The sequence below is a fragment of the Bos javanicus genome, chromosome 19, assembly GCF_032452875.1.
Source record: "Bos javanicus breed banteng chromosome 19, ARS-OSU_banteng_1.0, whole genome shotgun sequence".
Lineage (NCBI taxonomy): Eukaryota > Metazoa > Chordata > Mammalia > Artiodactyla > Bovidae > Bos > Bos javanicus.
Window position 1 is genome coordinate 51,243,067 of NC_083886.1, and position 12,216 is coordinate 51,255,282.

The 12,216-nt window shown below is 56.5% G+C and overlaps 2 protein-coding genes across 13 annotated transcripts in view; one reads left to right on the forward strand and one right to left on the reverse strand.

The window, feature by feature from the left end:
- The window catches only part of B3GNTL1 (UDP-GlcNAc:betaGal beta-1,3-N-acetylglucosaminyltransferase like 1), a 132,075-nt gene that overhangs the window by 100,702 nt on the left and 19,157 nt on the right, over positions 1 to 12,216 (forward strand). For 3 of the 8 annotated variants that reach the window (XR_009731427.1, XR_009731428.1, XR_009731429.1), the window contains exon 12: positions 3,302 to 3,406. Coding sequence is in view for 5 of the 8 variants with exons in the window: in XM_061392431.1 (XP_061248415.1) it covers positions 3,302 to 3,382 (81 nt within the window). In the remaining 3 variants the exon portion in view is untranslated. Of the gene's footprint in view, positions 1 to 3,301; positions 3,902 to 4,129; positions 4,557 to 4,599; positions 5,724 to 6,140; positions 7,554 to 12,216 lie in introns of those variants that run through there. The other 5 variants (XM_061392432.1, XM_061392433.1, XM_061392431.1 and 2 more) reach the window with 4 other exon arrangements.
- TBCD (tubulin folding cofactor D) overlaps positions 5,673 to 12,216 on the reverse strand; it is a 148,660-nt gene continuing 142,116 nt past the window's right edge. For 2 of the 5 annotated variants that reach the window (XM_061392425.1, XM_061392424.1), the window contains exons 37-39: positions 11,939 to 12,045; positions 9,960 to 10,044; positions 5,673 to 5,909 (exon numbers count right to left, since the gene is read on the reverse strand). In XM_061392425.1, the coding sequence (XP_061248409.1) occupies positions 5,895 to 5,909; positions 9,960 to 10,044; positions 11,939 to 12,045 (207 nt within the window). In that variant the 3' untranslated portion in view covers positions 5,673 to 5,894. Of the gene's footprint in view, positions 5,910 to 7,785; positions 10,045 to 11,938; positions 12,046 to 12,216 lie in introns of those variants that run through there. The other 3 variants (XM_061392423.1, XM_061392426.1, XM_061392422.1) reach the window with 2 other exon arrangements.

A 12,216-nucleotide genomic window follows, 5' to 3' on the forward strand; every position in this document is an offset into this window, starting at 1 on the left:
AAAAAAACAAAAAACTACCCAAACAACACTATCTCACCCCAAATTTCCAGATATCCCATCAGTGTTGAAATCTGCCCTGTGGGTGTCTTTTATCTTTTCATGCTTGTGTGCTGGAATGCAGACCCGCGGTAACCTCCGTCTCCCTCGCTTTCTTGTGACCTCTTTGTTGCCAAAACTGGCTTGTGGGGTAACGTGTTTCTAGGGGCTCAGGTCCAGGGTTCCTTGTGCCGGCAGGAATGCCTCCTTCGCTGCTGGCTAGAGGAGCTTCTGGGGGAATCACGTCCCTCGTCCTAAAAATATCTGCATCCCACTCAATTATACAGATGTTTCATACATTTATTATCCAGATATTATGTTATTATATTACAGAAAATGTACAGAATGTATCACCCTGCAGACCTTTTTGGCCAACCCAATACTTACTGATGTAGCTTTAGGCCATTTTTACTCTTTGCTGTTAGAAATAACACTACATATCTTTATATACGCATAATTTTGCTCAAGTGGCTACACGCTTAGGAGAAATGTTTGAAAGGTGCTGGTCAACGAGCATGCCCGCCATCAGCCATGAGACCAGCCATTCCGTCCCTGGAGGCTGAGCCAGTTTACACCCCCACCAGTGACCCTTCTCCAGTGGGACCCGACGTCCCGTCTTTGCAAGCTGCTGGTGAGAAACAGTAAGTTTATGGTTCCAACCAGCAATGTCATGTTGTGGGTAAGGAGGGCATCTCTTCACACATTCGTAATCATCTTTATTTCCCCTTGGTACATTATCCTTTGCATTGGCCTGTTTCTCTGATGGTCTCAGTATTTTTCTTTATATAGCAACAAAAACCAACCACTGTCTGTGAAGAGCTGCAGATTCTTCTGTGCCATTTGACTGAATTTGTATCTTTGGCCACTTGGAAATTTTTTATTCAGGTATAGTCAAAATAGTTTTTCCTTTTAAGACTTTTAGATGTCTTATTCATTCTAAGACAATCATTCCTCATTATGAAACTTTATAAAAACATTATCTAAGTCTGGTCCTCAGAGTCCGGTATTTTCCTTATATCTTCGATACAACTGGAATTTATTTTGCTATAAAGACTTTCTCTTTCCATGAGGATCCTCAGTTGTCCCCACATCGTTTGGTGAGACGCCCATGTCTTTGCCTGTTGGGAAGTGCCATCTTTGTGTGTGAGGTATGAATGTGTATGTGGAGCTACTTCTGGAGTCCTGGCCTTTTTCTACTGATCTGTCTGCTTTGCATCATTATTGACTGTAGCTTTATAATGTTCACCACCGAGTGCAGCTAGTCTTCCTTCATTATTCTTTTAGAACTTTTCTCGCATTTCTTCTGTTTACTCTTCAAGGCTGTGCCAGGTCTTAGCTGTGGCATGTGGGATCTAGTTCCCTGACCAAGGATCGAACCCAGGACACCTACATTGGGAGTGTGCAGTCTTAGCCACTGAACCATCAGGGAAGTCCCTCTCACATTTTTCTTTGATAAACTTTATTGTGAACTTTTCACACCTTTAGGAAATGGCCAAAGTGTGGCCTATCAGCTGCATCTGTAAATGTAGTTTTACCAGAACAGAGGCGTAAATACGAACCACCTGCCCTTGAAGAAAACTGAGGCATTTGTTCCAGAACCTGCTGCACAGTTTAATAGATGACGAGCCATCCCCCAGCACTGCCTGGTTCTGTGGTTCATACTTTCTCAGCTAGTCCTTTCAGGCGGAGTGCGTGGTCCTGGCTTGTGTGATGGAGTCGGCTGTGTCCTCTGGGGTCCGGCCTCCTCCACATCAAGCTAGCGGCCAGCTGTTCTCTTCTTGGTGTTGTGGGATCCAGCCATGGGCGTCACACCAGAGCTTCGTGTGGAGGGTCCTGACTGCTGTCCTCGGCTTGTGGGATGGCCATGTCTTCTGTTTTGCTAGACAAGGCCTAGGGAGTGGCCAGGCCAGGGGACACACCTGGAGGCAGGAGGGTTCCGAGGCCCCACAGCTAGACGGTGGGGTTCGTTTCTGTCTGATCATTGGCAAGGCTGAGACCTTTCCCACATCAGGTGTGTGGATTTCCTCCCCTGACATTTCTGATCAGCTCGTCTATGGGATTGTGTGTTTCATGACCTGTAGAAGTCCCCTGTACCCTCTGGGTTCTCGTCCTTGTTGGTCTTGTCTGACCTTTCTGTTGTCTTAAGGAGGTCTGTCCACTCATGGAAGCATCTAACTTGAACAGTTTTGTGAAGTCAGTCCCCTCCCCAGGTCAGGGACGGGCCTGCCTGCCCGGTGGCCCCTCTGTCAACCGAGGTCTGTGACCGGGCTGGCCCTGAACCCACATGTGTTTCCTTTGAAAACTGGAGATAACGGGAGGAGAAAAGGGGGGCTGAGACCAGGCAGCAAGTAGAGAACAGAATGTGGAAATTCCAGTTGTTTTCCAGGTAGAATGGTTTCCATTCAAATGTTTCTAGCAAAACTTAGGTAATAGCAGTAGCTGCAGAAACGGCCGAGGACAAGGGGGCGCCTCCATGTGGGGTCCCAGGAGAGGTGACACCCAATGGGAGGGACGTGGTGGTCAGGTCACCCCGCCCCCGTCCTGCTAGAGACGCCTGCCCTGCTGGTTATGGAGGCAGGAGGGAACCTGGCAGGTGGTGCTGGGACGAAGGATAGGTGCCTGCAAGCATTTCCCCAAACCCGCTGTGGCCCACACAGGAGGGCTGGGGATCCATGGGGTGGCCACCAGGCAGGCTCGGCCGAAGGGTTTCAGACCACCGAGTCCCGTGCCAGAAAGGTCCCAGGGCGCCAGCAAGGTCCCAGGGCAGACATGGGCGGAGCCTGCCTCCTGCAGGGCCACGGCTTGTCACAGCCATGGGGACAGGCCTGGGGTGGGGGGTAGGAAGGGCTCTGCCTGCAGCTGGTTGTAGAGTCACAGGCTCTGTCCCTGGGCCGCCTCCCACCTGTGGCCCGAGGAGGGCATGGGGCAGGGGGACATGAGAGAGACCCTGGGATCAAGTCAGGAGCGGGGAAGCTGGGTCTGCCCTGGACCCAGGCATGAGTGAAAGGGACTGCCCACGTGAACCTCACCTGAGTCCCCGGGGTGGGTCAGCCACCACCTGCAGCGGGGGGCCAAAGGCAGGGTGGGTGGAGGCCCCTCAGAGGACCCCCTGCCCCCCATCTCCCTGGTGACCAGTGAGACACAGTGGCCAGCGGATTCCCTTCAGGCCCCTCTGTCCTCTCAGCCGTGGAACAGGAGTTCATAGGGAGCACCTTGGGGTCCCCGGCACAGGCTGGACAGAGCTGACCTGTCGCTCTTCCCACAGGACCTCACGGGGGGCGCGTTTGAGGACAACCTGAGGTCGCTGAACCTGCAGGAGGGCCGGGACTTCCTTCACTTCAGCTGACAGACCCGTGGCAGCTGCTCCCAGGTATGTACGAGGCCCCCAGCAGCTGCAGCCCAGGGCTGAGGGCCAGCAGGGAAGGAGGGCCCCACATGCATGTGGCGGGTGTTGCCCAGATGCCCCACAAACCCCACTCACCAAGAGGGTGCTCCGTGTTCTACGTGTGGTCTGCGCCCCGCCGTGTATTTCTGACGTGTCCACACATGTATACACACAGACTAAGACCCGGAACACTCCTCTGCTGGGGACAGGGGCTTGGCTGCCCACCACGCCCTCCTCAGCATCCCTCACGTCAGTGGCACCAGCAGCTTGTACTGGTCACTCTCAGCTCCCCATGGCCACGAACCCCAACGCCCACTTCGTTCCCAGCTTTGCCCTCTGTGCGGTCTGGGTGGATGCGTGGCTCTGTGGGGGTCAGCCTACGTTAGAGATGTGGGTCTGGACGAGGCCCCTCAGGGGACAGAGGCTGTGCGCTGACGCTTGTCCGGTGGGGAGTCAGCCCCTCTCTGAGTGAGGCAGATACCTGGGCAGGGGAGGGAGAGGCCCGTGGTGCCTGGCAGGGGCCGCGGGTGTGAGTGGGCAGGGGAGCGCCTCTTTCTCTGGTTGGTCCTACGCTGGAGGTGTGACCAGAACTGGGGAAGGTGGCAGTTCTGACCATGTCCTGGCCGCTGGGGGCCCCCAGCTACAGCAGTCCTGAGTTGAGAAATGGCCGGGCACTGCCCATTTCTCCACTTGGTCTCTCAGTCTCAGGAGCCCAGTGGCTCTCCCCTAAAGGTGATGCTGGTGCCACTGGGCTTGTCTCCTTGATCCAAGAAGAAATCATCGATGTGTTGAATCGTTAGTGTCATTGATGCCAGAGTGATGACTCGGGGATGGAGGCCCTGCCCTAACAGTTCACATGAACGAGGCAATAACTCCTGGCTCTGAGGAGGGTCAAAGGGGCTTGAACAATCAGGAGTGGCCGCGTTGTGAAGCCACGTCTGGTCAGAATTCCCAGCCTTGGTGATTAAAGCACTGCGGTCCTTGTGTGCAGAGGGTCTCAGAAGACCCTTCACAGAATACAAAGGTGGCAGGCAGAGGCAGGAGAACTGGTGTTCTGGCCACAGGGCTCTAAACCTAAAACTGCGTGTATTCACACTGCTGCTGCTGTTAAAATCCTACGTGCTTTCGAAAAATCCACACAGTAGCTGTTATTCTTGTCACGTGGTCACTGTTTGCAGGAATCTGCCTGAAGGTGTTTTTGTCATCACAACTGGGAGGGGCTCCCGCCGGCATCTAGGTTGTGGCTAAATATTCTGCGATGCACAGGACAGTCCCCACAGCAGCTACTCGCCCTCAGTGACAGCAGTGAAGACTGGAGACCAGCTGTGCACCAAGGGCAGCTGTGCCCCCAGGGTCCTGTTTGTTCCTGCCGCGCGGGCCGAGTCCACACGGCCCCACGCGTCCCGTGAGAGGCAGTCTGTCCTGTGGCCCGGGAGCAGCGGCGCTGTCCTGGCCCGACGGCTGTGCCTCACACGTTCTCACCTGTCCATCCACATCTCTGCTGCATCCAGACCTCAGCCCCGGAGGCAGCAAGGGAGGCGCCGAACCCCCGGCCACGCAAGTGCCCAGGCGGGGAACCTTTACGCACGCTGGCCTCTGGACAGGCCTGCGTGGAGGGAAGAAGCCTGTCTGCTTCACAAACCCCGAGTGTGCACCCACTCTGGACAGATGGGAAAAAGGTACAGACCGTGCGGTTCTTCCACTTCCTGGAGGCCACACGTGGCACAGCTGTGAAGCTGCTGGCCACACCATTCCAGTCCGGGGTCTGAGCTACCATCACAAGTCCCCTGTGTAGATGAAACTGGTCCCCACAGCATTCAAAACAGTGTTAGCTCCGACTGAACAAAACCACAGGAAGGCAGGTGACTAGCGATGGCCGCGTGCACGGGATGCCAGAACAGGGTGAGGGAGACACTGTCACACCACCCCTCACAGGCCCTGCAAAAGGGCCTGGAGCAGGCGCCCTCTCCCACCCCGGGCCGTGGCGCCTTCTCTGCCCTGTGATCTGATGTTAAGTGTGAGTCTTCTAGAGCCTGTCAGTGAGTAAGACCAAGCCCAGCAAGGCACGGCGGCCGTGGTGACGGGACAGCTGGGGGGCTGCAGCCGGTCTCCCCAGGCCTGTGCTCCCGGGCACCCCTCCCTGTGGGTCTCAGCAGGGGGGTGGGTGGGGAGGGACCTTACACGCCTCTCTGGTTCCAGCTCCCTGACCAGACATCCCTGCTGGCACCAATGGCAGACACAGGCGGGGAGCTTCTCAGCAGGGAATTTTATTAAACGGGGGTTGGGGATAAGGACAGAAGCACCGACAGGCCAGGGCGCAGGACGCACGTGAGGAGATGCCACCTCCAGGTAACAGACACCGGGTCCCTCGCACACACCAGCCAGGCTGCCATCCGTCTGCATCTTATCTGTCAACCATGCCCGGGCTCCTCCTCCCGGCCAGGCAGGCGCGAGTTCGCTTCCGGGCCCGGCCTCAGCGGACAGCAGGCTGTGGGGGACACGGGACAGGGCCAGCCGGTCAGTGCTGTCTCCCCAGCCGCCCCTGCGCCCCATTTCTTGCGGAAACTGCATCTGTGCCACTTCCCCGAACATGCCGGGAGCCCTCTGGCCGACACCACCTCTGCACAGCGAGCGGGTGTGGAGGGTGACTGTCCTGTCCCCACCGCTTCACCCATCTTTACAACATTTTCCTAATAATGTTGAAAGCGCGTTTCCTTAGGAAGCCGGTGGTGTGCTTGGCCATCACATGAGGAGACAGAATCAACACTCATCTGGCCACCCTGTCACCAGCAGCATCACCTGGGACCGAGTGGGCTGCCCCTGCCCCACACCCGAGGGGGCCTGCAGGCCCCAGAGAAGGCAAGGGCCGTACACTTGTATGGCAGGCGGGGGTGGGGGAGACTTCACCTCAGGAATAACTGCCACAGAGAGGAGAAACGGAGAGTTAAGAGCACAGTGAACCGAAGGGCAATGAAGGGAGAGGTGGCCGAATGGAAGGCACGCCACGGCCACCCGGGCCCTGGGCAGCGAGGGCAGCACAGCTGAGCCCCCCGAGCAGTGCTGCGTTCTGAGTGCAGTACATCAGGAAGGAACGCTGCCGCCGAGCAGCCCCTAACAGAACAGCAGGAAAACTGCAGGAAGTTAACAGAAGGGGAAGCGAGATGGTAAAAACGTCATTAACCACTGCCAACGATGACAAGGGAGGAAAGAAACGACTGAAAAGAAATCGGCAAACCAACCCAATAAAGCCAAAATCACACATTAAATGCAAGTGGAGAAAACACTCAAGCTACCAACAATGGTTGAACTGGATTAAACGGAGGTAAGACCTATCTACTGTTTATAAGAAACTCAAATATAAGAACATACAGAAATTGGAAGTGAAATAACGAAAAGAGATATACTACATAAACACTAAGCAAAAACTCCGCTGTGGCGCTCGACATCACACCAAGGAGACTTAAGGCACGAGGCATCATCACAGATAAACGAGAATGTTCCCACCGATGTCAATCCGCCAGGAATACGCCACAGACTTTAAAACCTACAGGCACCTGTAGTGAGTGAAAGCGGCTCAGTCGTGTCTGACTCTTTGCCAACCCTGTTGACTGTGTAGCCCGCCAGGCTTCTCTGTCCACGGGATTCTCCAGGCAAGAATACTGGCGTTACGGGTAGACTATCCCTTCTCCAGGGGATCTTAACAACCCAGGAATCAATCCAGAGTCTCCTGCATTGCACGTGGATTTTTTACCAGCTGAGCTACAGGGAACACAGCTTCAAATGCATCACAGAAGTTGAGAAAACTGAAAAGACAAGCTGAGATTTTTCTCAATGATCAACAAAATGGCAACAAAGTACAGTCATACACAGACTGAAAACCAGTCACCTTTCTCAGCCCCCACCCCAAAGCTGGGAAACAGAAAAGATCTAGAAGACAAACTTAAATGGTGACTGACGAACACCTGGTGGCTGAGCGTGGCCGGGCACAAGGATGAGAAACCCTGGCGGCCTCTCCAAGGAGCTCACACTCCCGCGTGGTTCCCGAGGACCAGGACCAGGAGCGGCTCAGCTTCGGACCTGCTGCTGCAGCAGATTCCTCACACTCCGGTCACCTCACGCCTGTTCCCCTGAGAGGCTGCAGCAGATCCCTCACACTCCGGTCACCTCACGCCTGTTCCCCTAAGAGGCTGGCCCTCAACAAAAACACTGGAGAAGGCGATGGCACCCCCTCCAGTACTCTTGCCTGGAAAATCCCATGGGTGGAGGAGCCTGGTAGGCTGCAGTCCATGGGGTCGCTAAGAGTCAGACACGACTGAGTGACTTCACTTTGACTTTTCACTTTCATGCATTGGAGAAGGAAATGGCAACCCACTCCAGTGTTCTTGCCTGGAGAATCCCAGGGATGGGGGAGCCTGGTGGGCTGCCGTCTATGGGGTCACACAGAGTCGGACACAACTAAAGCAACTTAGCAGCAGCAGCAACAAAAACATACCAAATACAAAAAGGCAAGAGAAAGCAGTCTGAAGAGACAGTGCAGATGTGAGAAGCAGACTCAGAAACGGCAGAGATACTGCAACTATCAGACCAGGAGCCTGACACAACTGGGATCAGTACACCAGGGGCTCTGGTGGGCACCACGGAGGCCACGCAGGGACGGACGTCACCAAGCAGGGACAGAGGGGCCACCAGCACTGCGGGTCAAACAGGTGCCTCCAGTGGGCGCCTCCTAAGGCCAGGTGGGGCCAAGGACACGATCAGTGAGCTTGCAGACAGGTCAACAGAAGCTTCCTAAACTGAAAGGCAAAGAGAAACAAAAATGGGGTGGGGGTGGAAAATCCAAGAACTGTGGGGCAATTACAAAAGACATGAACATCTCTGCTCCAAAAACCATGAAACACTGAGGGGTCCACGGATGGACACACCGTGTTCTCGGTCAAGAGACTCGGAGCAGAGACGCCACTTCTCACCTAATGGACCTTCAGGCTGCAGGCAACCTCAGCCAAACTCCCAACAAGCCTATCCTACAGGTGTGGTGCGAACGCAAGGGCTGGGAAGAGAAGACGACCACGAAGCAAAAAGAACCGTGAGGCTGAGATAACTGGGCACCAGGACCCACTGTGAGACTGCAGAGCCCTCCCTGCATCTTGAGGCCTGCATCCGGCGCTGTAGGCTGGCTGGCTCATGGAGGGACGACGATCCGAGAACGGAGCCACGCGTGTGGCCTGATGCCACCACGCAGCCAGGAGGAGCTGATCAGGCAGATCGTAGTCCAAACGTAGAAAGTAATACAGTAAAGCTCTTAGGAAAAAGACTGTCAACCCTACAGGAGGTCGAAATACCCAAACAGGACCATGTTAAGTCTAAGGACGAGAAGGTCATCCCTGGAGGAGGAGACATTTGCGGGACACACGTCCAGAAAAAGGACCCTGAAGACAAAAGTATAGAAAGATGGACAACCTGGAGAGAACACAAAAGGTCTGACACGCAAGGAACGACAATGTCCCAACACCTCAGATCTCAGAAAAAGTGGTCACGTTCCCATCACCAGGGAAACCAGGGAGCGCCCATCACAGACGCCACACAGCCTTGAGCGCGAGCAGGGAGCACCGTCGCGCTGGAGTCTGCTTCAGCACTGCCCGCCCGAGTCCTCGGCCCGGCGAGTCCACCGGAAACGGGCACTGGTGCTCCGGCAGCCTGAGGCGCTCGCCTGGGGTGGCCAGGGCAAACACTGGGGTGCCTGGAGACCTAGAGCTTCGACACCACGCTCTCCTGCACACATGTCCTTCCTCAACAGCCTCTCCAGAGCAGGGTTCGTGCCCAAGGTCAGAGGGACACAGCTGGTGGGGACAGGAGGAGGGCACGGCCCTCCCCAGGACCCCAGCCCAAGCTGCTGCGACCCACCTCCGCTCCTGCAGGACCCACAGACTGAAAAGAAATAGAGCCCTGATCCTCTCCAGGAACACACATAACAGTCTCAAGTCTCCCAATGACACAGAAGCTGCAAGAGCAGCCTGGAGCCCTCAGTGTCAGAAAACCGCAGCAACGAGGCACACGCGCCACGGAGGACGGCGGCCTCGGCGGGCGGACAGCAGCCGGCCCTGGGGGCACAAAGGCCCGGGGGGGCAGTGGAAACAGCGGAAGGCTGCTGTGCTGCTCCGAGGGCGGGAGACGGGTGCTCAGCGGGCCAGGCCTGGGTGCTGCTGCTCCACAGGACACATGTGAGACATGCCTGGCGGAAGAGTGTGGGGCGGGGGAAGCAGCAGCAGGAACACCGCCATCGCTCAGGACGGGCCCATCTGGTGGGACGGGGGGCAGGTGGGAGAGGAGAGTGTGGGCCTTGGCTCTGCCCCCATCCCACAGTCCTGCTCTGCTGCCTCCTGGGATCCTGAAAGGGATTGACATGGAACGTGCGGCAGGCAGCTCATCCTGGAATGTTCTAGACCCTGGGACTCAGAACAGGAGCTCATAGAGCTGTGTTTGGAGGTCTCACAAGGAAGGGACCCCAGGTCCCCCAGGTGGCCTGAGGGGCAGGTGATACCTTGGGAACCAGCTGCGGTCTAGGCACGCCCAGGAGGTCACACAGGCGGTTCCGCTGGGCTCTCACAACCGGGAGCTCGGCGTCCCTGGGGAGGAGAAGGCAGGGAGCACCGTCAGCCGTGGGGACAGTCCACGCAGGTAAATCTGCCAAGATCTTGTCGGGTGTGCAGAAACCCCAACGCCCGAGATGAGGTAGAAATCAGGGAAAAGGATGCCTCACCCGCACTCACACAAGGCCTTGCTCCTGAATGCTTTCTCAGGGAGCCCCACGAGGGGCCCTTGGCCCCCAAAGAGCCCCACCCAGGGGCCAGAGGCAGGAAACACCAAGACAGCAGGGAGATGGGGGCTAGGGCACAGATGGGTTTTATTTGACTTTGAAAGCTGTTACAACTTTCATTAAAAATAAAAATTATATTTAGCAACACCATAAAGAAAACTGGGCATGTTTTTCTTTTGTTATAAGAAAAAAAAGTTATCCATAAATCCTCTGGAATTTTTTAGCAAAGGAATTGGGAACGCGCCCCCTCTGCCCTGAACTGTGAGAAGAGGAAGGCAGGTGTGGGAGCTCAAGGGGACCCCGGGGCCCACCGGGCGCTGGTGGCTTCATGTCACCCTCCCTTCACAGTCCTTCTCAAGCATGGAGGACACGCCTCTGTGCTGTTATCACTGACATCGCAGACAAGCGTGCCCTGTCCAGCGGCTCGCAGAGCAGAGGCGTCCCATCTCCTGGGGCCATGCTTTCTGCTCTGGAATTTTTGTCGCGGGGGCTGCAGCATGTTTACCAGAACGCCCTCCTCCTGGAGGCAGGGGTCTCCCAAGGAAACCTCGACGAGGCCCTAAAACCCGAGGCCCTGCCCTGTCCTTCGGGGCAGCTGGGCTGCCAGGTGGGGGTGGGAGCTGCATCGATGCTCAGTCTCCGTGCGCAGGGCTTGGCCCTGCAGGAACGTCACTGTTTTGAGGGAGGGCCACGTGAGGACATGATGCATGTCCCTCCCTCGTAAGCAGGGTGACCTGACCTGGACGGAACCCAGTCCTGGGGGCCTCACTGCTGCTGCCTGAGCAACCTCTGAACTTTGGTTCTGTGCCCAAAATGGGGACGAGGAACGTGGTCACCTTGAAGAAGCACAGGCAAATGCCCGAGGGTGTGCATACGTGTGAGCGGTGCCTGGAGCGGGACAAGCGTCACCCCCCGTCATCCTGCATTGCTGCCCGCTGGACTCTGCTCGTGGGCCACCCCTTCCCTGCTTCTCCATCAGCACCTCCTTGCCCCACTCAACACCCCTTTCAAACCTATCATCCAAACCCATCAAGAGTCAAGGAGCCAACAGAGATGGCAGGAACTGTGCTTAAAACAACCCTGGAGCCCTGACCTGGAATGAGGGGTGGCCCTGGGCGCCAGGAGGGAAGTGAGTGTCTGGGGTGGGAGGGAGACATTCCCCACGGAGGGAGACACTGCCCGCCACGCCACGCCATGCCTCCTTGCACTTCTGACACCATAGTTCAGGGGGCGGGAGCTGCCATTCTCAAGTGATTTCAACCCCAATAAACTGCAGAAAGGGCGCCCAGAGCCATGACACGATCAATGGAAAAGTGGCCACAAAAAAATAAGTTAGGCTCTAACCAATCAGTGCTCGGAACAACCCAACTTTTCACTTTAAAAAAATGGTATTTGGTAAAAAATAATTTCACTTCGAGGATCTTCCAACCCAAACACCCCAGGAGCAGGAGGCACCCTCTCCTTCCTCATCCTCTTGAGTGGGAGGAAGTGAGCCTGCACAACAGAAACGCAGACACGTGGGTGAGGAGGGGTCGGCCAGACACCACTGCCGCCTTGTAACCCAGAGCTGAGCCGAGAGCTGGAGCCCCTCTTTCCCCTAACCTCTGGAGGGTTTTGGGAGAGACCACGACACGCTCCGGGGGTCCCACTCGCTGAGGTGCCGCACCCGCCGCGCTCCCGGGAGAAGGCTGGGCCACACTCACCAGGCCGTGCTGCTGAGCACAGCCATGACCTCGTCTAGGACCGCGGTGGGCACCACGTCATAGGTCAGCACCATCTCATACACCTGGCTGGCCGTGTTCTTCCGGATCTGGTGGGACGGAGAGCAGAGCTGACGGGACCCTGGCTGGGAGCAGGGATGGGGGCCAGGCAGCTCCTGAGGGCCCAGAGTCCCGGGAAACCAGCAAAGGCTGGCTGGGCAGACAGCTAAGAGGAGCTGACCTCTCCCCACTCACGATCCAAGGCCACAACTGCCATGGCC